The 25,741-nt window shown below is 38.3% G+C and overlaps 1 protein-coding gene across 1 annotated transcript in view; it reads right to left on the reverse strand.

The window, feature by feature from the left end:
• Positions 1-1,421: 1,421 nt before the first annotated feature.
• Positions 1,422-25,741, reverse strand: part of LOC138798591 (ATP-dependent translocase ABCB1-like) — a 50,077-nt gene continuing 25,757 nt past the window's right edge. Inside the window, exons 11-29 of the mRNA XM_069979107.1 lie at positions 23,145-23,258; positions 20,790-20,900; positions 20,192-20,317; positions 19,858-20,061; positions 19,188-19,358; positions 18,939-19,100; positions 18,182-18,439; positions 17,933-18,085; positions 17,734-17,838; positions 17,290-17,367; positions 16,248-16,331; positions 14,928-15,131; positions 11,322-11,422; positions 10,721-10,861; positions 9,135-9,291; positions 5,943-6,140; positions 3,996-4,202; positions 3,319-3,465; positions 1,422-2,005 (exon numbers count right to left, since the gene is read on the reverse strand). Of these exons, the coding sequence (XP_069835208.1) occupies positions 1,808-2,005; positions 3,319-3,465; positions 3,996-4,202; positions 5,943-6,140; positions 9,135-9,291; positions 10,721-10,861; positions 11,322-11,422; positions 14,928-15,131; positions 16,248-16,331; positions 17,290-17,367; positions 17,734-17,838; positions 17,933-18,085; positions 18,182-18,439; positions 18,939-19,100; positions 19,188-19,358; positions 19,858-20,061; positions 20,192-20,317; positions 20,790-20,900; positions 23,145-23,258 (2,919 nt within the window). The 3' untranslated portion in view covers positions 1,422-1,807. The remainder of the gene's footprint in view (positions 2,006-3,318; positions 3,466-3,995; positions 4,203-5,942; positions 6,141-9,134; positions 9,292-10,720; positions 10,862-11,321; positions 11,423-14,927; positions 15,132-16,247; positions 16,332-17,289; positions 17,368-17,733; positions 17,839-17,932; positions 18,086-18,181; positions 18,440-18,938; positions 19,101-19,187; positions 19,359-19,857; positions 20,062-20,191; positions 20,318-20,789; positions 20,901-23,144; positions 23,259-25,741) is intronic.

Raw genomic sequence — 25,741 nt, forward strand, 5'->3', positions numbered from 1 at the left:
TAGGAACATTATTTTAGCACAAATCACTTTTAGTTGTGCCTTGAAATAAAATCCATACACTATAATAGAAAGTATGGTGAAAAGGACGGGGCAAATCAAAGTACTGTGTGTAAACAACTTTAAATAAGGGCCACTGTTCGTGCAACATCGGCTGCTAATAAATGGCACGGATATTATTTTGACAACCACAGCGAACAGTAGCTGTTATTTAATACATAGTGTGAAGTGTTGGCAGTTGTTTGCATTGGCTTCAATGTAAATCATTGAATTATAAAAAAAAAACGACTGTTTTAAATGAAAAAGCTGTCTGTTTTTTTCATAAAAAGTATGTAGTTGGAATATATATGGATATATGGAATGATATGGATAATTCAAGTTTGGTCTACATTTTGGCTGAGATGGGATTGATCTGGGATTTGCAGCCCTTTGACCTCTGGGGCTCCCACTATTAACTAGAACTGATACCCACCTGATTGATGGTTTAGGTGATATGAAAAGATGCCATTATGTCACAACTCAGTTAATATTTATGAACAATGACATTTCTATTTTACATGAACAAAAAAAAACAAAAAAACACTGTTAAAATACAATTTTAACAACAAAAATCTTTAATCCTTTACATAAACGGTAAACTATATACAAAGGCATTTAATATGCAATCGGTTTACAAACATCAAAAACTCAACTGTACAAAAACAAGAAATGTGATACAAATTATAATATATATTATATATGTTAATAATAGGGATTCGATTATTGTCCAAGGAGGTAATAACTCCATCACTTGTGGTTTCGACCATGTCCAGTAAAGCTCTAAAACCGGTAACAAAATACAATATGCTTGTTGTTCTTCATAACAGACTAATAACAAATAAGACAAATGTAAATAGCATAGAGGAGTGAAAACGTTACAGTAAGGGCTTATACACATAACACTTCTTCCTATACAGCAACACACACAGTCCATAGAGGTCTGCAAGGACCAGTAGGCATCCATGTGTTACCAGTACGTTCATAATACAGCATCAACATTCAGGAACCATATTGGGCCTCTGTATGAAACCCAAGGTACAAGGCTAAAGACAACGTATTATAGAAAATTACAAACCGCATCCATAATGAATGTATAAGCGTCAATGAAATTACAACACAATTCACGAAACTTATACATTTCTGAAAGTATTTTGTTGAATAAGGTTTACTTCATTTCCTTTGTTTGTTTGTTTTAAATAGAATAGATGGAAAATATGATCCAAACCACTTATGAGATATTCTTTAACAGCTTATACAAAACAAAAAGAAAAAACAAAATGAAAGTGCACACATTTTCTGTATAAACATACATAGTTGTAGAAAAGTGCAGCTAAAGAAAAAAAAAAGGAAAAGGCTATTTGTTTCCATTTTTGTCTGTTTTTTTTTTTTGCTATAAATATTTTAAATATAATAGAAATAATATTTTCAAAAAGTTTATCCTTTTCGGGGTAGTCAAATTTAAAAACAAAATCACAGGATTCATGAACAGTATATGGGGATGTTACCAAAAAGTAATGTTCCCCAACCATAAGCTGATACCCATCTATACGACATACACTGTATGACCACATAAAAGTCTATATATATGTATAAAGTACATATGCTTCCGAAACTGAACAAGTCATAGTGTGATGTGCCACTATGCCAGCAGTAGCTAAACTCCAGGTCGAAAATATGTTCCTTGCTCTGTAGCTATGGAGACCACTTATCTTGTGCAGGGCTTCCATTTTGGAACCAAATCTTGAATATTTTATACATATAAAATCCTACATCAGTTAGTGACTTGAGAATTTACTAGAGCATAATAGGCGCCTTGTTTTGCCAGCAGCTGAGGATGAGTTCCTTGCTCAATGACCCGTCCATTTTGGATTACTGCTATGATGTCTGCATTTTGTACTGTGGTGAGCCTATGAGCAATAACTACACATGTTCTTCCTTGTCTGGCATCATCCAAAGCCTTCTGGACAATCTACAATAAAAAAATTAGAAAAATATAGTTTAATATTGTTCAATCTGTTGTTTTGCCAAAGGGGCATACAACAGGTTTTAGAGAAAATCTATCCAGATAACAAAGAACCATTTAATACTTTGACATCTACTGCTATAATAGGTTGTATCATATCGTAATGACTTCGATGTTAGGCCAGATGGTTTGAAATATGCAAGTGGTTTTCCAGATGGATTTTACCACACATCCCAAGTATTGGAATTTGCTGGGAATAGTCCAACAATAACCATCTGGCTGGTTTAAAAAAAATGGGTTATCCAGGACAAGGACCATTTTACATGGTGAAGTTAACAGTTAATTCCAGCTACAAATGATGGATCCTGATAGAATTTTAGAAATGGGATGCACTGGTTAAAGAGTAAGGCTCCCCAACTATGTCTCCCACCATCTACTTGTAGAGGAAACATTAAGGCTATTTTCTCATTTGTATCTGCCGGCAGTTCTAAATCTTTAATAGAGAAAAAAGGCTGCTGTGCCATTATTCTAAGAATCAGGCACTGTATTTTAGAAGAAGACAGCCCAAATGTGAACAGATACTTAAAAAGGGACACTTTTTTTGGAAAGTGCTACTGTGGAAAGTGGAAAGTGCTAATCTATTAAAAAAAAAAAAAATAAGGCTAGGTTCACACTGAGCGCTAAGGAGTAGAGAGCGCTAAGGACTGCACATTGTTAGAACAATGGATTAGAGCAGGTGAGTATTGTTTCTTGTTTGTTTTGTTTTTTTGTTTTTGCACACCCACATTCATTTAAGGGGGGAAAAAAGACCCCTTTATTTAGTTGGCCAGAAAAACAAGTTAGTTTCATCATGCGTTTTATCATAAAGAAACCTCGGTCTTTAAAAATGTAATTTGCTTTGAGAATACTAAGAAACACATGACATCAACAAGTGACAGGGCACAAAATATTGAAACTGCTTATCAGGTGCTGCTATCAGTCTAAGGCTAGGTTCACACTGCGTTTTCAGCATCCGTTTAACGCATCCATTTTTTGCAAAAAACGCATGAAAAACGGATTGCAAAAAACGGATTCATTTGTGTGCATCCGTTTTTCCATTGACTTCCATTATAAAAAAAAAACGGATCCGTTTTTTTTGGCGGACCAAAACGGACCAAAAAACGTTGCTGACCCTATTTTTCTGGACGTTAAAAAAAACGGATCCGTTAAACGGATGCTGAAAACGCAGTGTGAACCTAGCCTAATATACATAACCTAATCAGAGCTGCGCTTACGTCAGTCGGTGAATTGTGACTAGCAAGCAATGAGCAGAAATTTACCTTTTCACTTTCTGTGTCGAGTGCAGAAGTCGCTTCATCCAGTAGCAGAACTTTTGGTTTGCGAATTAATGCCCGAGCAATGGCAATTCTCTGCTTCTGTCCTCCTGAAAGCTGGGCTCCTTTATCTCCCACACGTGTCTTATATTTCTAACCGAGGCAATGTGAAAAGAAGAAGACAATCACTAAACTGTATTTACCTTTGTAGACTAACATCAGGTTTCATTATTTTTACTTCATATTGCACTATGGGCACCATGCTGTTGTTCTGCTTTTGGGTTTACACATGTGATACATTAGCACGTGGGCGAATGGATATGAAGGGAGGCTTGTAGAGAAATAAAAGCAGATGTGTTTTCTTTAGAAAATAAGTTAATTTTTTATATTTATGTAAGTACCACTAATATATGTTTTGTATTTCGTAATTTATATGGCTTTTTGTTTCCTATTACATGTTCTTCTGGATTAGCGCAGATAACCTTGGTGTTCAGTGACCAAAGTGGAAAGAAGGATTCACAGCAATAATTGACCCCAATTCTGGCCCATTATGATAATCTATTTGTTATGTGACATTTTAAAATACATGAAATGTATATAATGGCTATATATCTGGTGGTACATTGTATGTTTGCAGTCAGCTTTAAGTATGAACAAATCTGTTGGTTGAATATTGGACTTACATCAGGCAGGTTTTCAATGAATGTGTGAATATTTGCAGCTTTTGCAGCTTCAATAATCTCTTCTTCGGTCACTTGTCTGTCAAGAACTCCATACTGAATGTTTTCTTCTATGCTGCAGTCGAACAACATGGGCTCCTGAGATACAATTCCCATTTGGGACCTCAGCCATTTCAAATTCAGATTCTTTGTGTTTTTTCCATCTGCCAACTGTAATTAGAGAAACAGAAGGAATATTAGAAGAAACTAGTCATTTCACATTGTGCAAATCAAAGTTTACTTTGACGTATTGTTCTTTGTATATTGATCATACAGAGTACTTTTACAGTGTGAGTGGAAATATTACTTTAGTGTATTTAAAGTAAAGTCCCAGATGATGTGAAGTCTCTAAATGAGTAACAACCCCTCTATTTTGTGGCTTTCAATGCAAAAGGAACTTCTAATGCCCGCACCCAGTGAAGTAGAGGTCTCCAAACCTGTTGTGAATAGTTTAGAATATTTATATGTATATGCAATTCCCTGCAAGTGTACAAACCACTGCTCTTTACCACTGTCAGTGATTTCAAAACATCCAGTGACGTGGTGTTGGCAGCGTCACGTAACCTTTAGAGATGAGTGAACCGGGTTCGAGTCCATCCGAACCTGAACGTTCGGCATTTGATTTGCAGGGGCTGCTGAACTTGGATAAAGATCTAAGGTTGTCTGGAAAACATGGATACAGCCAATGACTATATCCATGTTTTCCACATAGCCTTAGGGCTTTATCCAACTTCAGCAGCCACTGCTAATCAAATGCCGAATGTTCGTGTTCAGATGGACTCGTGCATGCTCGAGATTCACTCATCTCTAGTAACCTTATGTTTTGAAATAGCTTACAGTGACCGTGGTAAGACAAACCCTTTAAGTGATATTGTTCTGTTAGGCTGCATCATCACTCTCAAAAATTACAGCTACTGTATAGCACCTAATTGATTTGTACTAATATCCATGAGCGGCGCTTGTTCCTTACCGAATGCATTAGGCTGATTCTAACATAATAAAAGCACGAACCATTGTAAATATACTAAGTAGATTAGCAAAGCAATAAGTGTAAAAAGAGGACTGTGTTAACTGAATAAGCCACTAAGTAAAATGTTTAATTTTATAGAGCATATCACACTGATAAGTACAAGTGTCTGATTAATGTGTAAATCCACACAACTAGGCAATGGCGATTAGAGTAATTTTGTAAATTTTCAAAACCCATTTTAAAATTTGATGAGACTATTCAAGCAGTAATAAAATTGGTTGAAAAAAGGGCAGAATAGCATTTTTCCATCACAGTAATTAAGGATTTGCACATTAACATACCTATCGGGAAACTAGGCAACGGCATGCTAAACAGAATCTTGTACATAACAAGCTTTTTGTACCTTGTGATCAGACTTTTACTGTTCACATATTTAGCATCTATGACAATGCAGCAGTCATTTACACCTGAGTTCTTGACTCATTTGGGTAAACAGACTCATTACATCTAGAAGATCCACAGTTTAGATTTTTTGGACACACACTGAATCCTATTAGAATAGTGTCTGCCAAGTACAATACTGAAGACAAACCACATAAAGTAGGATTTGCATATGAAAATTAATCAGAACCAGTCTAAATCTTAAAATTAGTCCATCATTTGTAGCCATGGGGGTCATTTGCCTGTATTACAGGGTAATTATAAACTGGATTTGTTTGGCCAAACTGGAGCCACATACTTATTAAACACATTTTTCAGACTTTTTCGGATTATTGTGGGTGTGAGGAACACAGATTGGTAGATAAAAATACATTTTCTGTTTTCCAACATGCCTGCAGGGCTCTCCTAAAGCAAGACTAAAATGATGACTGTCCCATAGGAAATATTCTCTATGCAAAATAAATGTTTGTATGAAGAAACCGTGAAATTGCATATCTTACCACTGTGCCTTCTACGGGATCATAGAACCTTTCCAGTAACTGTACAGAGGTACTCTTTCCGCACCCACTACTGCCAACCAGGGCCAGTGTTTGACCTTTGGAGACTTTCACACTGAGCCCCTGGAGAACCTGGACTTTTGGTCTTGTTGGATACACAAATTTTATATCTTGAAATTCGAGGTTTCCTTCAAATCCACTCTGCAAAATACAAATATTGTTTCCAATTAGTATAACAGGATTTTTTGATGTTTAATATTAACTTAAGGGGGCTGTCTAGGAAAATGCTTTTTTATGGCTGGGGGTGGTGTAGAAGTAGTGAGACACGCCAGTGATGTCACATTCCCGCAAGAACTTCCTGCTCCGCCAATCGCTGACCAAAGAGCAACACCACTATAGCTGAGGAATGTCTAGGGAACCAGGAAAAAAACGGTGACGAGGACCAGGAACATCAAGGGGTCAGGGTGGGTGAGTATCACTTCACTTTACAAATAAATAAATATATATTTATTTATATTCCTGGACAACTGTTTAACTCTTGCTAATCTACCACTGATTATGCATCAGAGGCATGATGAAAAAACCTATATGGGTAACCCTTGACTGAATATTAGATTAGGTATTGACTCATGAGTAATTATAACAGTATTCACAATGTACTTGGGCAGCACAGCAATCATTGATAATTTGCTACAGTTCTCCTAAATGTGACTGTGTACACTCTAAGTACAATTTGTGGGTCTACTTTTTTTTCTAAATAAATTCATATTTTCAATATATCAACACATTTACAATATATCAACATTACATCACATGAAACAATATTACAATTTAACTGTCACCCCTTGGCTCCTTGGGGGGGAGGGTGCGAACAAAATGAAAATGGGGCGCAATATAAGGAAAAGGCCCTAATACAGTCAAAATTTGTCATGTATAATATATGAACTAACATTCAAATAATAACATTTTCTAAGTAGCTTTTTGTTTTGTAGCAAACAAAAAAAAATCTTTAACTGTGTTGCGAGAAGCCATAGTGTTGGATGGAAGAGGTGATTCAAGTTAACAAATTGATTCAATTGCACTGTTACAAGTAGCATTTACCAGTAAAGCTTTCTGTGGCTGATGAGAATTCTGACCTTACTAATGAGATACAAATCAAGCATCTAAATGCTTTGGACTCCCTACACAATTTTTTTTGTTCATTTACTTCATGAATGCAAAATTTCTTAACAGTCTTCATTAAAAATACTACAAAGCAATAATAGAGTTAAAGAGGTTATCCAGCGCTACAAAAACATGGCGACTTTCTTCCAGACACAGCACCACTTGTCTCCAGTTTGGGTGTAGGTTTTGCAATTCAGATCTTTTGAAAAAAATGGGAGCTTAATTGCAAACTGCACCTAAACTGGAGGCAAGAGTGTTGCTGTCTTTGGAAGAAAGTGGGCATGTTTTTGGATAACCCCTTTAATATACCACCTGCAGTCAGTATAGGGGCTGGGCTTGCCAGCCAGCTTGTTGGCCAGATGCTTTTGCAGCTGGCAGTGCCTCCTCAGCTCTCTCACAGACAGGGCCAGCAGCGTGGGTACAGCACAGTGACCAGTGACCAGGTGACTACAGCCTGGGCACAACACGCAGGTCTTTTCCTCCTTTCAGACCACCACCAAGCCCCGTACTGCCACAGCAGACACATGAGCACAAACCCAGTGCAGTGCAGGTGCTGACAATTACATTTGTGTCTTCAGCTGCTTCACTGCCATCTTCCGCACTAGATCTTTCCCTTTTTTTGAATTGCAATTTCCCTTGAATCGCCCAGCCCTACTTCGTCGTACCCCCTCCCCAACCTGCGCTGCATACTCCTTGTGGTAGGCTAACCGCAGGTTGAGAAACCCTGCTCTAGACTCCTGCACACACAAACCTCGCATCTATCATGGTCACAACCGGTAAGTTAAAATTGTTGTTAAAGAGTCACTGTCATATTTATTTTTATTTTTTTTGCAGAAATAATTATTACAGGCGATTTTAAGAAACTTTTTAATTGGGTTTATTAGGCAAATATGCCATTATCTGCATTCAAAAAGACTTTTCCCAGGTCCCCCCTCCTGTTTTCCATTTACTGCTCATTATCAGGAAATTATGTCTTGTTGCATCAGACATGCCCCTGTCTGTTCTATGGAGAGGGGAGGGAGAGGAGGAAGGAGGGAGATCAGTTGGCAGCAGAAAACAAAGGATTACACAGCGGGGAGCTGCATGAAAGCAGCTATTCAGAGGTCAGAGAGGTCAGTGCTGACTGTTAGAGGAGAGAGCCTGGTAATGTAGCAGTAAATAAACTCTTTATTGTCCTGTTTTGGTGCCTCATCTCCCTCCACCCCTCCCCTCTCTATGGAGAACAATGAAGACAGGGGGAGAGCTTCAAACTGCTTTCTCATGATGAAAATGCATTTTTCGGCTAATAAACCCAAGTACTATCGCCTGTACTATTGATTTCTGCAACAACAAAAAAATTAAACGACAGGTACACTTTAAGCTGGTGTTTCATACTTTAGTAGGGAGGGGAGGAGGGGAAAGGTGTTTGATAACAGAAGAAGGAAGCATTATTGTCTAATAAGGTACTGTATAATATATATATATATATATATATATATATATATATATATACATACACACACACACACACACACACACATATACACACACACACGCTTGTTCTATTAATCTATTCAAAGTTAGTTTAAAAGACAGTGCCTATTTAAAGCAAATCTATCACTAGGTTTACCCAGCCGTAACTAAAGATATAAACCAGCCACAGAGGCAGCGTTTACAATGGTATTATTTACATAGTTCTGTGCAACCATTCTGAAGATATGGTTATTTCTTGCACCTGTTCCACACATTGTCCTGACTGCTGTCTGACTATACACAGTATAGGCAGGAAGCTGTCAAACAATAGGTGAAAAGATTTTTTTATTTTTTTTTTAAGCAGTGTGATTGGGTGCTTTGGGAAAGCCAGACAGTTTTGCAGTTATTTTATGTTTATCGCCCCCATTGTTTTGTTTAGCACCTCTGTCACTGGTTTATGCTCCTCCTAAATAAAGTCTCTATACGCTAGGGCGTAACGGCAGGGAAGGAAGTATAGAGGATGATATAGCCAATGAATAAAACTATTGAATTCAATTTTATTTAGTTTTTTAATCCTACCGGCTTTTCGCCTTCTTCGCTATAACTGTCAATTGCTGGTTTCCTTTCCAGAAGCTTCATAATACGTTGGGCTGATATCTTGGCTTTTCCAAAGTCGGGAGCAAGAGATGAGGTCTGTCCGACGTTCATAGCGGCAAAAATAATTGCTGAGAACACACTGTAATAAGACAACATAAAAAATTAACTCTTCAGTGAAAAAAGAATAGTCACTAAGTCATTATTGTGCCAATGGAAGGCAACATGTTCCGCAGAAGTGCAATATGAGAAAGCCTAGGAGTCTAGACTGTAAACACACTGTCACTGGAAGTGTATTCAAATCGTAAGTGACTTCTGATCTAATACTGCATTGTGCTCACTTCACCGGGAAGTCAGCAACAAAATCAACCAATTAAGTTAAATTAGGCAGAAGTACCACGCAGAATATGAAGATGAATAACCTTAATGGAACTAACTTCTATTAGATCAAATGAAATGAAAATGTTCAGCGAGAGATGCAAACAATGTATTACATTCTGTTTGCGTGCATTTCCGTGACTGTCTCTGTGTATACAGAGGATGATGCAAATATATCTTTATATAGCAAAAGAAAATGAGTTGTCTTACCCCCTCATCACCTTTGCTTAGTGACAAAGATACTTTACAGTATACAGATGTTAAAGAGCAGAATTTACTATTTAAGATGATTATCCAAGAGTACAAAGTTGTTGTTTTTTTTTTTTTTTTATAGAAACAGCTTCACTCTTTTCAGTGGTCTGCAGTTTGGCTTCACTAATAGATGAGATATAGGGGGTATCACACAGAAAAGGGGCCAGCCATCTCTCCTGCTCACCTGATGGGTGGGCAGGGGGGCACGACAAGTCAGGGGGAGGCATGGGCTCCTCCTGCGCCCGCTCGCAGGAGAAAATCATAATACAAATCTATACCTGCTCCTGAGTCAGGCACAGGGCTGGTCAGCTGGCTTTACTTAGAGGTGTACGCCTCTTAGTAAATCTGGCAGGGAAAAAGGAGGCAGGGCTTTATTTAAGACTGGTGTACAAGTACGCCAGTTCTTTTAAATCTCCCCCATAGTGTTATTAAGTTCTCATAATCTATAGAATGGAATGTGGAAACCAAAAAGTCTGCATACGGTGATATTTCTTCACAGTGTGTATATTGTCACATACAACTGATCATTGATGTGCTGAATGTACCACAGCACTAAATAGTCAAATATGAAGGGCGATGTAAGCATCAGTCTCTTGGAAGACACCTGAGACTCTTAGTATATAGCCAATATATAGCATAAGATATCCCCCAGTCATGGTGCGTTTAAATGCATTCAATAGGCAGGAACAGGGCAACCGTCACTAGGTGTTCCACTGCATGTAATTCCACCCTTCAGCTTGTTGGCTCAGGCTCAACATGTTTCCTGTGTATCAAATTCATCAGGAGCAGGTAAGAGCAGCAACAATAGATTTGTTTTTTTTTCCCGCTTATCCTGGATAAACGTTAATACTTTCAGGTGGAGTTCCTAGCATATAATAATACCTTTCTGTATTAAAAAAGCAGAAACAGAGTTATAAAATCCATTGGAGTGTAGTACTTACATGAACACATTTTCAAATTGTGTAAAGCAGTGTGCTATCAGCCAGGCTCCGAAGCGAAATACAGCTGCATTCACAAAGTAGTTTATTGACTGGGAAAGAGCATACGTAAAGGCGTAGAGTGGAGCTTTACTCAGGGCATCACTAATGCAAAATGTAAGAAAGAAACAGTGTCAATAGTCCACTATATAAATCTGATTCTATATGCTTATATGTTTCATCCTCACATAGTTATATTTAATACATATACATGTTTGTAGTCAATAGTCAATAGTTGACGCTCAAGAATACGGCCATTATGGTAATTCCTAACATAATGCGCATTGGATGCAAGTCTTATCAGAAGTCATTGAATGCAGCGTGCATATATTTTCACACCCGCAGTTGGTATTAAATGATAAACGAGCAAGGATAAAAAAGACAATAGGATCTAAATACATCTATCAAAAGAATGACCTTGGCATAAGGGTGGGAAAATCTAAGGAGCAAGGTAGCCAATGGACCAAGGAAATGTGTAGTGAAAAACGTTTTCTAAAAGGGTGGTATTCTCAAAGAAAGTCTATTTGGCAAGCAATAGGAGAGAATTGGAAATCACTGTACTCACGTGTAAGGACCGCTTAAACTTTCATTGTATCGATCATAAAATGTCTCTTCTCTTGTTAGAGAAACAACTGTTCTTATATTTTCAACCGACTCAGTGGAAATCTTAATGAAAAATAAAATAAAAAAATGTATAAAAATATGTCTGATTCACGTTATATCTGCTAACAAAGAAATATTATATGACTTTTCTAAAATGAAATAAATTTTGACTATGATAAGGTCTTGATAATGTGACGTTTGATCCCATTGCTGTACAAATATATACTGCATTTACACACACAACTCTATTAACAGTCTAAATGCTTCTATGGCACTGACTATACTCTACAAATGGCAACCTTAAAATAAGTACTCTCACTTTAAAAAGAAAAATCTGGACATTACACATGTCAAAGGTTTTGATCCGTTGCTAGATAGAGCCGGGAAAAGAGTGGTTGAGCCCTTCACTCACAGCTCACTACTCTACTCATCTCACTGCAAGAATCAGGCTCCATTGGAAGTCTCTAGAGCCTAACTCCTGCAATAAGACCGGTAGAAAAACAAGCAAATAAAGCAAAAAGACCCATATCTAACAAAATAGATACTGTAACATTAAATACTAACGTTAAGCAAGCACTTAAATGCACGAGTGCTTGTTACTTGAGTCAAGCCTTTTTCAATGCAACAAACCCCCATTGAAGTCAATGGAAAACTCAAGCATTTAACCGCTCAGCAGAGCGAAGGGTGTCTGGTTAACAAATGTAATTTTTTTGTTCAAATTTTTGTATATTTCGTCCCTTAAAGGGATGTTGAAATAAAATATACAAAAATTATGATGAAGAAATGTAATAGGTTAACAAGACACATTAGAACTTTGGCAGTATGACGACAATATGAGATGCTTTGAGCGTGCAAGCTCATACACTAGTAAATACATACGTGAATTTTATGAGCCAAACACAATGTTAACCTGGCTACAGGAGGGAAGTGTTTACCAATTAAGTTAATGACCAAGGATGTCCCCATAGTTGTTGCAACCCATAGGGCGCCTCTATTCCATATGAAACCAGTTCTATGAATGTTTTATCACAAATGGGGGCTTGTTGAAGAGTACCTATGATTTTGATTGTGTGACAGGATGCCATTTCATAACACAGGTTCTTAAAGTAAATGTACCATCAGGTACATCGCTTTAAGATTTTTACATCATCAATAGACCGGCACCGGTCTTGGGATGCTGGTGCCGCAGTCCTTTTTTTTTTATCCATGGCCTGGTTGAACTGCTGTAGGTTTAAAAAAAGGACTAGGCACTAGCATACCCACTCTGCCGCCAGCCTATTGATGTACAAATCTCCGCTCCTAAAGAGTGCCATGTACGCAACTGCTGGAAGCCATTGACTTTCATCATAAGACAAATACAATGCAAAACTATTATTATTTAAGGCATTTTTACAGCTTTGTGCATTTAGTACATCTGGGTAGTATACAGTGTTATAGTAGCTGCTACTAAATAAGTGATATTGACATAGTTCATTTCTAAAGCATTTTTGAGGAAATTGTGTGTTTGCTGCAGACAAAACCTATTGTACAAAAAAATATTCATTCTTACCCTGACTCATAGAAATTACTTACAGACTTTTACCTTCATAAATAAAACAATGTTTTTACCCGAAGGACATTGTGAGTGGCCACACTATTTAATGAATGCATGTGCTTTGTGCAGAACGCCCATTACTTATTGTTATTATTATGGATTATCCAATTCATCTTTCCTGCCACCAGAGGGGTTGCAAATAGGATCATAAGGTTTAGATCTTTTGGGAATGAGAATACCCCATGTAAGGTGAATATTTAGAATGTGTCAGCTATCACTGGGCTCTCTTAAATTCTAAACTAAATGAACAAAATAATAAAAGGATACAAGGCTACACTTTTTCTTCTGTTGATTTGCAGTGTAGATGACTGCCACCCATTAGCTCCTGCTATCAACCATTTTAGTTTTTTTAATGGGATGAAACCAAGTTCCCAAAAACAGGTAAACCCCAATGACTACTCTTTTACACATCTCCAGTATATAGAACTATCCCCTCATATACAGCAAGTGGATTTGTCAGCAACGAATCAGGGGTAAAACTAAGCCTATGGATAGATAAGGTTTTATCAGGTTACCAAGCATACCAGTTTTCTCTCCACAGTCCTTTCCAGCACGGCGATATAAGCCTTTTATTAAAGGGAACCTGTCACCCCCCGTGCCGGGGTGACAGGCTCCCGACCCCCCGCTACAGCCCCCTATACTCACCTGATCCCGCCGGGTCCCGGGGAGAATGACGGAGAGTCCATCATTCTCTATGAGCGTTGGACTCATCTCTCAGCGCGAGCGCCGGGCTGCAGCGGCTGAGATCTCCGTGACCCGACCGGATCCAGAAGCGGGACCCGGCGGGATCAGGTGAGTATAGGGAGCTGTAGCGGGGGGTCGGGAGCCTGTCACCCCAGCACGGGGGGTTGACAGGTTCCCTTTAAGTAATTTCAGTTCAAAAGCCCAGGGAGTGGTCCTAAGCATTGCAAGAGATCAGGTACGTCCAGCCCTTGTTCTCTTATTTACCAATTCCATGACGACTGTCAGTAAAAGTGAGGTGGGTTATGCAAGTGGGCATGGAGGCGACAAATAGTGGTGAAAGGGCCTATAGTGATAAGAACAGCATGTAAAGAATCTATCAGGGGCCAACCCCTTTGTTCTGGGAGAATTAAGCTGCAGCAAGAGCTCTCTGGCTGGGGCCTAACCCTCCCCATAGAGAATACAGGAACACTAAGCCGTGCGAATGTTCCACTGTATAGGTGGACAGTGGTGGATGTGAGAGATAACTGACAGCCGAACCGTCATCAGTTGTTGAAGGTGTATGACCACCTTTAGATGTGTGAACTTAGTTGTTTTTTGTTTTGTTTTTAGAGATATTATCATACAATGTGATTGAATCTAGCAAAAAAGGGAAAACTCTAGAAAATTATAATATTGCAAAACCCTGATATATTAAAGTGACTGCATAGTTGGAGCTTAAGGTTAACTATAACTTTTGTGCGGATATTGAGCGGATATTTCTACTGGCCATTAACTGGTATTTGGATCCAAGGCTTCTACCTCACATCAAGCAAATCGGCAGTAAAATTTAATATTGCTGTAAAAATATGAGCATGTGTGCTATTACAGTATTGATTTCTCAGATTTAGCCTTTATTGATAGGCTACTTCACCCTATCATTGCCAAACATCCCAAAGTTTATTTAAGTAATAGAGAAGTCTACTTGAGATACTGATCCATTTAATTGAACCCATTTATTTTATATTCAACTGCAATAATAAAGAGGAAATATGTTCGAAAATTTAACAATTTCCCAGCGTCACATGCTGCCGCTTAACAAATTTGTCAACTGTTTCTTAATTTCTCTAATGAAATCGATCTTTTTGTCCTAGAGGAATATTTTATGGCTCTCATAAATTGTCATCTTAAACCATCCAGGTGTTTGATCATTTCATTAATCTTCCAATCCTTTTTATACATAAAATAGATTGAGAGCAGAATTGGCCATTTCAAGTAATTTTCTATCACATTTTGACAATTAAACTGACTTACTCTTCCAGCTTCTTCTAAAGCTTTTTGATCCTTTGATGCATGGCCAGCCATTGATTTCATTCTAATAAAATTTGCACCAATCAAAAAGGGAATACAAGCCAAAATAAGCAGTGTTAGCTGCCAGCCGTGGACAAATGCAATTATGATCGCTGCCAGTAGAGTGCACACTGTCATGGTGATCAGTCCAATTCGACTTCCAGTGGCCTAAAGAAAGCAAAAGTAAAAACATTATGAACAAAATACCAGTAGAACTATTTCTATTGCTTTAGCTAGAGAGGTTTTCTCATCTAAAAGGGAAGTCCTATAAAAATAAGAAAAGCAAGGCAGATGGGGGGGGGGGGGGGGGCTTTATAAACAACATACTTACCGGTCCTTGTGTCTGCATAGTGCTGCTACCAGGTCTCGTTGACAGCTGCTGGCTGATATTTTTGGCTGAAATCTGCTATTCCAGATGCAACGTCACGGCCCGGCCTGAGCAATTGCTCGCCCAGCCAGCCAGTAACTGGGGCAGTGTCCCACCGCAGTCACTGATTGGCTGAGCAGGCAGTCGCTGCAGGGGGCCAAAGGTTGTCAGCTGGACTTGGAAGCAGCAATACGGGGTACAAGGATAGGTAAGTATACTTTGTTTTAGCATAAACTTAAAAATTTAAATGCACAAAATTTTTTAGTATTTTGAAGTTGTCATTTCTCTGCTTTTGTTTTCCTTTTTAATAAAACTTTTCTTAACCTCTAAGAACATACCCATATTGGCAGAACATTTTAAAAGCCTTCCAGTCCCTGTTGCAGTGCAGCAAATACAGGGAATCGGGGGAGGAAGTATTTACTGCATCAGGAGGCAAATAAGAAATATTCACACAACGTGGGGATGATGCAATGTGACCAATTCCCTTATCTAGAGACATATTTTCCTTTATCCATTAACAGCTGTATCAAGGACAAATTGTAATAAAGACAAGTTGGCCCATCAAGTCAACAGATCAAGATGTATAAACAATACTAAAAAAAAGGTCTATAATTTAACAATAGAAAAAGAGCTTTCTGTCTAAACTTCACACAGTTCTTACTAACTAGTAATAAGACACTACTAGAGGTCCATGGGGTCTTACAGTACATCCATATTTTATAGTGGCTCCTCTGTATGCACTAGATCTAAGGCTTTATCTGAATCATTAAAATAGTTCAAAGATACCCAACAAAAGATGAGAAATGGAACAGCATTCACAAACAAAGCTTTCATTTGTGTATTATGTCCAGTCTTCTTTGAAGATCCGTAGTACATATGTAGTATTACTTATTGTAAAGTATATGATTTATACGTACTCCTTTCACTTGAGATGCATCTGTTGCCAATCTGGTGAGCAAAACTCCAACGGCATTTGCATGATCATCAAAGAACCCAATTTCCTGTAAAGTATCACATATAATAAAACCAAGATGAATATTAGTCATATTTTTATCATAGCTGCTGTTGCTAAATAAATTACCGGCTTGTGTACTTATTTATTACTATGTGCCACCCAACACATCTTTAACCAAGCCGACAGGTTCATTTGCTTTAAATTCACAATACACGCCTGCAAGCTAAATAGTTTTAATATGTATGTAATTAAAAGGGTACGGCGAGTCTAAGGTAATTATTTCATCTAATACCCGCTTGGATTAAAGTAAAGAAGAATTACATGGATTGATGGAATAAATTTGTAGATGAAGGCTAGGGGTTAGCAGAAAGTGCTAAAGAGATAAAATTAGAAAGCTAAACATTAAAAAGTTTGAATAAATGAAACAGTCAGAGGCTAGGAATTATCCTTATCAGATGTAAATAGCTGAAGGTTGGCTTGTCTCTGGCCAGATCAAGGCAGATTTTCACAGTTTGAAAGCTTTCACTTCAATTTTGAAACTATCAAACTACTAGGGAATATGGCAGCAGGCCACCGTCTTGTCTAAAGCTGCTTACTAAATTTTTGCAAATTGATCTGGCAACAATTAGCTTCAGGTATACATGACCCAGAGACATGCTACGCCATACGTCTCACAAAAGTTTTCTGATCCTCACTCTAAATTGATTTAAGAAAAAGTTCAGGGTGTTTAAGTTTTCAAATGCCAACTATTTTAAATTAGGAAATGTAAGCAGCCGTGCACATACTGTATGTTTGGCAAATCTGTTATAGGACATAGCCTCCACATATAAGTAAGTGTTTGCATATCCTGCTGCCATTGACAGAGTGGAGAAGGGCCCAGCAATAGCTTGGTTCAGAAAATCAAGACTAGGGCACCTCAGCACCTCTGACTTTTGACTAAAGTGTATGAGGATCTTCAGTGTTATTTCTCACCATAACGATCACAGTTATTTTGTGTTCCTTACCTGGCGAAGCAGTGCTTTAAATGATAAGGACCTTAATCTCATTGTTAAATTTTCTCCAGATATGCCAAATGCAAAACCCTTGAATGCAAAAAAAAGATAAATTATGAGCAAATCTTTTATTTACAAATGTTGTATGTTAATAATATTCAAAATGTCAAGACTATATAGCGCTTTGCTATACCAATAAAAAAAATATTAAATTATTATAACATGTTAGAAAGTTGCCTCAATCTGTTGTACCATGGTTAAATAATAAAAGTTATGTACGTATCCATTCTCACATACTGGTTAGTATAGACAAGTGATGACATTTGTTACATTTACTTCTATTGCCGTTTCTGTTCTTCACTATATTATACACACACACAAATTTTTTATTCTATTCAGACTAGTAAATTGTTTTACTTTACATACTAAATACATGTAATAAAATACTATACATACCATAATAACATAAACAATCAGACTGATCACTCCAAGTGTAAGAAACATTAGCGACAGTAGAATTGTCCTCTGGCTTCTCTCATCCGGATCAGTCATACTGAATGCCTATAAAAAATAATTCCACATACAGCTCAGCTTAAAATATAATAAAATAGATAGGTATTTTAGGATTAGATTTCAAATATAGATAAAATTTTACCCCAATCATTTTTCCGAAAATAACAGCAAATGTTGGGTATATGCCACCATTTATAGCTGCAGCAATGACACCAATGACCATGTAGAACAATTCCGGTTTGTTGAGTGCAAGTATTTTGCTTAGAGAGTAAGTTGGTAGATCTTCTTCCACAACCTGTCGGGAATGTTAACAAATTGCAATGTTAATAAAGCTATAGATTACATTTGATCTGTACGCTAATAACATTCTAATGTGATTATTTCACTTTACCTTCTTTGAATCATCTGTAGATTTCTTTGATTTGGATTTTCTCTTTGTAGAGCTTCGCTTTCTTGCGCTGGAATGCCTGTGTATTCCATTTCTGTTTATGATATCTAAGGCCTTAGGATCTTGCAGGTCTTCAGCAATCTCTGCATAATCTTCATTTTTATCATCATATTCAAATATTTCTCCTTCTTCCTCATCACCCTCTTCATCTACATCCTCAGGATCACTACTATCTCCAATTTCTTCAGTTTTATCATAACTCTAAAATAAAATAAAAAAAAGTCAACTAAACTTTGTAGGTTCATATGACCATGTAAACTTGCTTACGTACATTATGAGCTGGGTTCACACTATGTATATTTGAGGCTGTATTTGTGAGGCTGTATAGCAACCAAAACCAGGAGTGGATTGAAAACACAGAAAGGCTATGTTCACATAATGTTGTAATTGAGTGAATGGCCGTCATTTAATGGCAAATTTTTGCTGTTATTTTAAAACAACGGCTGTTATATTGAAATAATGGCAGTTATTTACCGTTATATGACGGCCATCCACTCAATTTCAACATTGTGTCAACAGAGCCTTTCTGTGTTTTCAATCCACTCCTGGTTTTGGTTGCTATGAGGACCTGACTTGAGGACCAAATACTGCCTGAAGTATACAGTGTGTGAACCCAGCCTAAACCTGGAGTAGCTAGGTTTATAAATATCACTGGAAGTCATAATTTTTGATGAAGCATACTGTGCCCAAAAAGTATTACCTGAAGCATTACAAGAGAATAGTACACTCCCTTCTTATTCATTAGATCATCATGCGACCCCTGCTCCACCACAACACCATTGTGAAATCCAGCAATGACATCAGCTGTACGGATAGTAGACAGTCGGTGTGCAATCACAATCGTGGTTCGACCAGCTCTTGCCTTGGGAAACACAACAAATATGATTTTGGTATATAGGCCTATATTATTGTATACAGTACTGTACATAACATACTTTGAGAAATTTACCTTATCCAAAGCGTTCTGCACAATTACTTCACTCTGAGTATCCAAAGCTGATGTTGCTTCATCAAGCAGCAGAATTTTGGGGTTACGGACTAAGGCACGAGCGATGGCTATTCTCTGCTTTTGCCCTCCGCTGAGCTGAGCTCCTCTTTCACCCACCATTGTGTCTAAACCCTGAAATAAAAAATTGGGATAATATAATAAAACTCCAATACAGGGACTATCAAATATTATTCAATATTCAAATAATACTCTTGTATGTAGCCTATGCCAGCTGGCATACTGCAAATACTGTTAGAGATGGGATTAGAGATGAGCAAAGCAGCATTTGATTAGCGATGGCTGAAAAACTTAAGACTTCCTAGAAAACATGAAAATAGCCATAGGCTGTTTTACAGCACTCCCTAGGGCTACATCCGACTTTTTCTTCTAGGAATGAATAGAAAAATGTTTAAGTGCTGTCCATGTTAAACACTTTAAGGAAGAAAACATAAAATGATTAGAAACATCTGAAGTTCTTTTGGAAAACGGACAGTTTCCCCATATCTTTGAACTTTACAGCGTCTTTTCAAAGAAGCACCTTATAGTCAAGGTTGAATTACTCTTAAGAGCAAAGGTTGCTTATGGGTTCTCAAGCATTTTCATGGAGTACAGATAAGCAATAATGTCTTACATCTGGGAGCTTAGATATGAAATCGAAGGCGTTGGCTTCCTTGGTTGCTTGAATGATCTCATCTTCTGTAACATCCTGTCTTCCATAGCGAATATTTTCCCTGATTGTTGTTCCAAACAAAACTGGCTCTTGGCTAACAACTCCAATGTTTTCTCTTAGCCACTTAACATTGAGAGTACGCACATCATGTCCGTCAACTGTAACCTAAGACAATAAGTAACCACATATTACACATATAGGGGGATAGTGCAATTTCAATGAAAGGATATTCGAATGAAACATTTTATTTTATATATTTATTTTTCCATTAAAGGGCATGTTTCCTCGTACTTACCTCCCCATCAAGAGGATCATAGAATCTCTGCAGCAGTTGAATTGTGGTACTTTTTCCACAGCCACTAGCCCCAACAAGAGCAATCGTCTTTCCAGCATCAACTTTAAGATTGAGACCTTTTAAAATCTATAAAAGGAACAGAATTTTTTTTAGATGATTGATAATATTCACATCTCTTCAATTATTAGGTATAATACAAAGGCAATATAACATTTCTGATGAAAATGTATTTGTGTACTGTCAGTCCAATAAGTGCAGTATGGTGGCATTGACATTATGTGATTATATTTCTATTCACTCTAAATGGCAAATCACTGACTTATTGCACACCTGAAATCTGAAGAATTGCCTCTACCATCTCTAATGTGGGTTACAAAGTAATGGGTTACAAAGACATCCTTGATATTATACATAGTCCATCATGCTTGGCATTTAATTTAAAAATCAATGCACCATAGAGCTAAAATAGGGAATAACATATTCTTGGCCAATTAAAACAGGTCAATATCAAATTCTATCCCAACAAGCAGTAGAAAGAAATGTAGGTTATTTTGATATAGTGGACACTTAAGCATTAAATATTGACATGTATACTTACTTGTATATCAGGTCTGCTTGGATAAGAGAAGTGGATATTCTTAAACTCAATTTGTCCTATAAGTTTATCTGGCTTATGTCCTGCAGTGGAACTACTGTCAATAGGCCGAGGCTAGAAATAAAAAATACATTTATATTGAAAATAAAATTCTAATTGAATGCATCTCTTATCTGTGTTATTAAATGTGAAGCATATGGAAGCATAATTCAACACCATATCAGTAAACCTTGGTTAGTCTACAAGCTAAAAATTGAGGTTTTTTGGGGGGGCAAGGTTTTCCTAGTTAAGAGCTAGTGGGTGTGCAAGTGCAAAATGTCAACATGTACCCTAGAGAGCCAGTCTTCTGTTAACCAAAAGGAATCTCTACAGTCCGTTCCATGTACAAGCACCATTCTGATCAAATAGGGCTTGAGCGCAGAACGGACCCTGGCAGAACTGACTTCTGGTGGCAGGAGCGACTGCACACCAATCAGGTTACCAAACATCATGACAGGTACCTTTTAAGCTTGAGGATAGGCTTAGTGGAGATAATTATTAAAGGGGCATGCCCATCTTCTAAAGTTACCCGCTTTGCACTGAGTAGGTGGTAAGCTACTCTGTGAGGGTATGACCACTGGGACTGAAAACATGGGAAAATTGTCACCGAAAATGATTGCTTAATTTGGCAATATTCAAAAGCCCCATAGAGAATGAATGGAGCCCTGACCACACATGCACTGTGAGCTCTGTTTATTTGGGGTGACAATTTCCCCACATTCACATTACTTGTGGTGATCCTAGATGTAGGACCTCAATGATCAACTTGTTATTCCTTAGTTTATAAATTGGGTTATGACAATTATCGTAATCGTAAATTCGGCTAAAGCCGAGTTGTCTCATAAAAGCCTAACAGTTTATTTAAGGACATAAACTAATTTGTAACCAGGAGGCAAGTGAACATATGTTTGGATATTTTAGCATCCACTTATCTTTAAAAGTAAAGATATGATTCTTAGATTATATCTATAAACACTACTTAAAAGCTGAGCCTCTAGCCTTACAACTCTTCCATTTGGGTTTGCTGTCATTTTATTTCCTTTAGGCAAGAGTCCTTGTTGCATTTAGAATTTAGAGGGTTAGCTCAGCATTTCAAGCGTTTCTTATAGAACAATGCACAAAATTATGTAACACGATTTTACATTTGCTAATTTATGATGTTGGACCAAAATTGCTGTTTTCATGTTGTGTAAAGTTATGTTAATTATATTCTTGTCCATTTTAAATGTTATACAGATAATATAATTGTCTATTTAAATGTATCCTGGTAATAGGCCACTTTTTATATTCAGTTTAAGTTATATGATTTTAATACTATTGAATGGTGTAGCTGATTCACAAATGTGTGCTGCACTGGTTAAATCAATGAAGCTAGTATTGGTAAGCAAGTTTCATAACTTTTATGAAGAATGAATACAGCTTTAGGCTATGTTCACACTACGTATATTTGAGGCTGTATGTTTGAGGCTGTATAGCAACCAAAACAAGGAGTGGATTGAAAACACAGAAAGGCTCTGATCACATAATGTTGTAATTGAGTGGATGGCCGTCATTTAATGCCAAATATGTGCTGTTATTTTAAAACAACGGCTGTTATATGGCGGCCATCCACTCAATTTCAACATTGTGTGGACAGAGCCTTTCTGTGTTTTCAATCCACTCCTGGTTTTGGTTGCTATGAGGACCTGACATGAGGACCAAATACAGCCTCAAATATACATAGTGTGAACCCAGCCGGCTGCCTTCACACCTAACGGATCCACAGCGGATTTCTTGCTGCAAATTCGCAGAGAGATCCACTGTGGATCCCTGCCCAGTACACTCTATGTCCATCCCGCTACGAGTTTGCATGCTCATAGAGTGTACAGGACAGACATCTGCAGCGCATCTCGCTGCGAATCTGTTATGTGTGAAGGCAGCCTAAGGCCTTGTTCAGACCTTGTAAGAGACTGGCCATTCCATGACCCGTCTGGGTCACGAAATTGCCGGTCCCAAAAAGGATAATCCCGTCCCGTACTGCAATACCGGCCAGATGATCTTAAGCGCCGCTGAGTTCTGATGCCAGTGCATCCGTGTGCGCCCGCATCAGAACTCTCCGCTGCACACTATCTGTACACACTTCGGCAGGGATTCCATAGGCGGCAACGCAACGTATATTTTCGTATTAATCACGACCATTGTTGCAATCGGCAACAACGGCCGTAGCTTAACGAAAATATACGTAGTGTGAACATAGCCTTATCCAGTATTCATTTTATACATTCATCCTTTTATATTAGGTGTTCATTGTATGACCCATGTTGTGTGTGCCAACTGTACCTTATTGATAAGTCTGTATACTTCGTAAGCAGCTCCACGTGCATTAGAGATGCTTTCTAGGTTAGGAGCTGCTTGACCAAGGGAAAATGTTCCGATGAGCACTGAGAAAAAGACCTGTTAAAAGGAACAAAACAAGGCTGTAATTTTAGCTCTAATTTTAACCCCTTCATGTCCATTCTCTGTGTATATATGTTCCTACTGCAGATGCCTCGTACAGTAGGAATATATATATATATATATATATATATATATATATATACACATACATACATACTTATACATACACACGTTCCTGTAGTGAAGGGGCTTTAAATGTGTGAGAGACCGCTCCAACCGGTCCCACACACATCAGTGTGGCCTGTGCCGGAGCTAATGACAAGCAGCCGCGGTCACGATGTCATTAATCTCTTAAACGCCGCCATGCATAGTGATCGCAGCGTTTAAGGAAGTCAGTGACCGGATAAGCATCTGTCACAGACTGATCGAGACCAGTCCTGATCACTTACACCAGGGCAGTTTCTACGTCATTTTGGCTACAGGGCTGATTTGAAAAAAGCACCCCCCCCCCCAATTATAGGTTCTGATTAAAAATATATATATATTATATAATTTATTTTATTTTTTTTGGGGGGGGGGTGATTTTTTCAAATCTGCCCTGTAGCCAAAATATATATATATATATATATATGACACCTGGGGTCCTCCCACGGCATCTCTACCACTTCCCTGCGCTGACCACCTCCCCTTCTGTGGTAAACTCGTATCAGGGGTGACAGACCGCTTAGCTGATCACTGGTCGCATTGCTGTCCCATCTCAGTCAGTGATTAGCTGAGCGGGCTGTCACCGCTGATACGGGTTCACCACAGAAGGAGCAGTGGGCAGCGCAGAGGGGCGGGGGTAGAAATGCCACAGGAGGACAACAGGTGTGGTGAGAATAGGCTCTTTCTTATTACTGCAGCAAAATGTCAAATGTCAGAAGTGCCGAACAACCCCTTTAAACCCCTTCCCCCCATGTCAGCAAATTAACCCCTTAAGGACTGGGCCAATTTCATTTTTTGCGTTTTCATTTTTTCCTCCTTGTGCTTAAAAGGCCATAGCACTTGGCCAAAGGAAGGAAAAAGCAGGAAAAAATTCAATGTGTGGTTAAATTGAAAAAAAAAAATGCATTTTGTTTATTTGGGGGGCATTTGTTTTTACGTCATTCGCCCTGGGGTAAAACTGACATGTTACATATGTCCGTCAAGTCAATACGATTAAATCGATATATATAACATGTATAACTTTTTTTTTATCTGATGGCCTGTAAAAAATTCAAGCCATTGTTAACAAATATATGTTCCTTAAAATCGCTTCCTTCCCAGGCTTATAACGCTTTTATCATTTAGTCTATGGGGCTTTGTGAGGTGTAATTTTTTGCGCTATGATGTTTACCATCAATCGGTACCTTGATTAAATAATATTTCGGGCGATTATGCACGCGGCGATAACAAACATGTTTATTTATTTATTTTTATTTATAACTTGGGAAAAGGGGGGTGATTCAGACTTTTATTAAGAGAGGGGGCTTTTTATTGACAACACTTTATTTATTTTTTTTAACACATATACTGGAAGCCCCCCTGGGGGACTTCTAGTATATACACTTTGATCGCTCATTGAGATCTTTGCTGTATACTTATACAGCAAAGATCAATGAGATCGGCACTCGGATGCTTTCGGCTGCTGCAGCCAAAAACAAACGAGTGCAGAGCCGGGGACGACGCCATCTTGGCGCAGACCCCGGCCGGCTTCACACACGGAGATCGCTCCTCCGGGACAATGTCCCGGGGAGCGATCTCCGCCACTAGACACCTGGGAAGCGCTGGATCCGGTAATCGGATGCAGCTGTCATCTTTGACAGCTGCATCCGATTACCTTATTAGCGGGCACGGTTCAGAGCGGGGTCGCCGTGCAGCCCCGCTCTGAACACCCTTACCGACCGCAGGGCGAAAATATACGCCCATGGTCGTTAAGGGGTTAAGCCCCCCTAGCATCCCCCATGTGTGTAGTTAGCCCCAGCATCCCCCATGTGTGTAGTTAGCCCCAGTATCCCCCATTTGTCCAGTTAACCCCCCAAAATCCCACACTAAAATCCTGCACTAATATGATACCAATAAAAACTAGAGATCATGGCACAAAAATGACACACTACCCAGCACTGTAGGTGGGGGAAAAAAAAAAAAAGTGTTATAGCTCTTAGAAGACGAGGAGGAATATTGCTTCAATTTGACCTAGACATCCGTACATTAATGACCTTTGGCATAAAGGGGTTAAATAATAAAACCCCATGTAGGGGGAAAAAAACTAACAGTTTTGACACTGATGCGTTGAAAGCAATAAAACTGGGCAAGTGTAGAAATCTGAGCAAGTATGACATGGACCAAATTGTTATGACTACATCATCAGGTCAGAGCATCTCCAAAAAAAAGGATAATGGGGCATTACCACTACATAGTGGCTGCTACCTACCAATAATGGTATGGCATGTGATGAACCAGTGATATGGTCTTGGGCGCCCAAGGCTCGGTGATGTGTCTGGGGAGCACCTTGTCTCATC

This window comes from Dendropsophus ebraccatus, chromosome 8, assembly GCF_027789765.1.
Source record: "Dendropsophus ebraccatus isolate aDenEbr1 chromosome 8, aDenEbr1.pat, whole genome shotgun sequence".
Taxonomy (NCBI): Eukaryota; Metazoa; Chordata; class Amphibia; order Anura; family Hylidae; genus Dendropsophus; species Dendropsophus ebraccatus.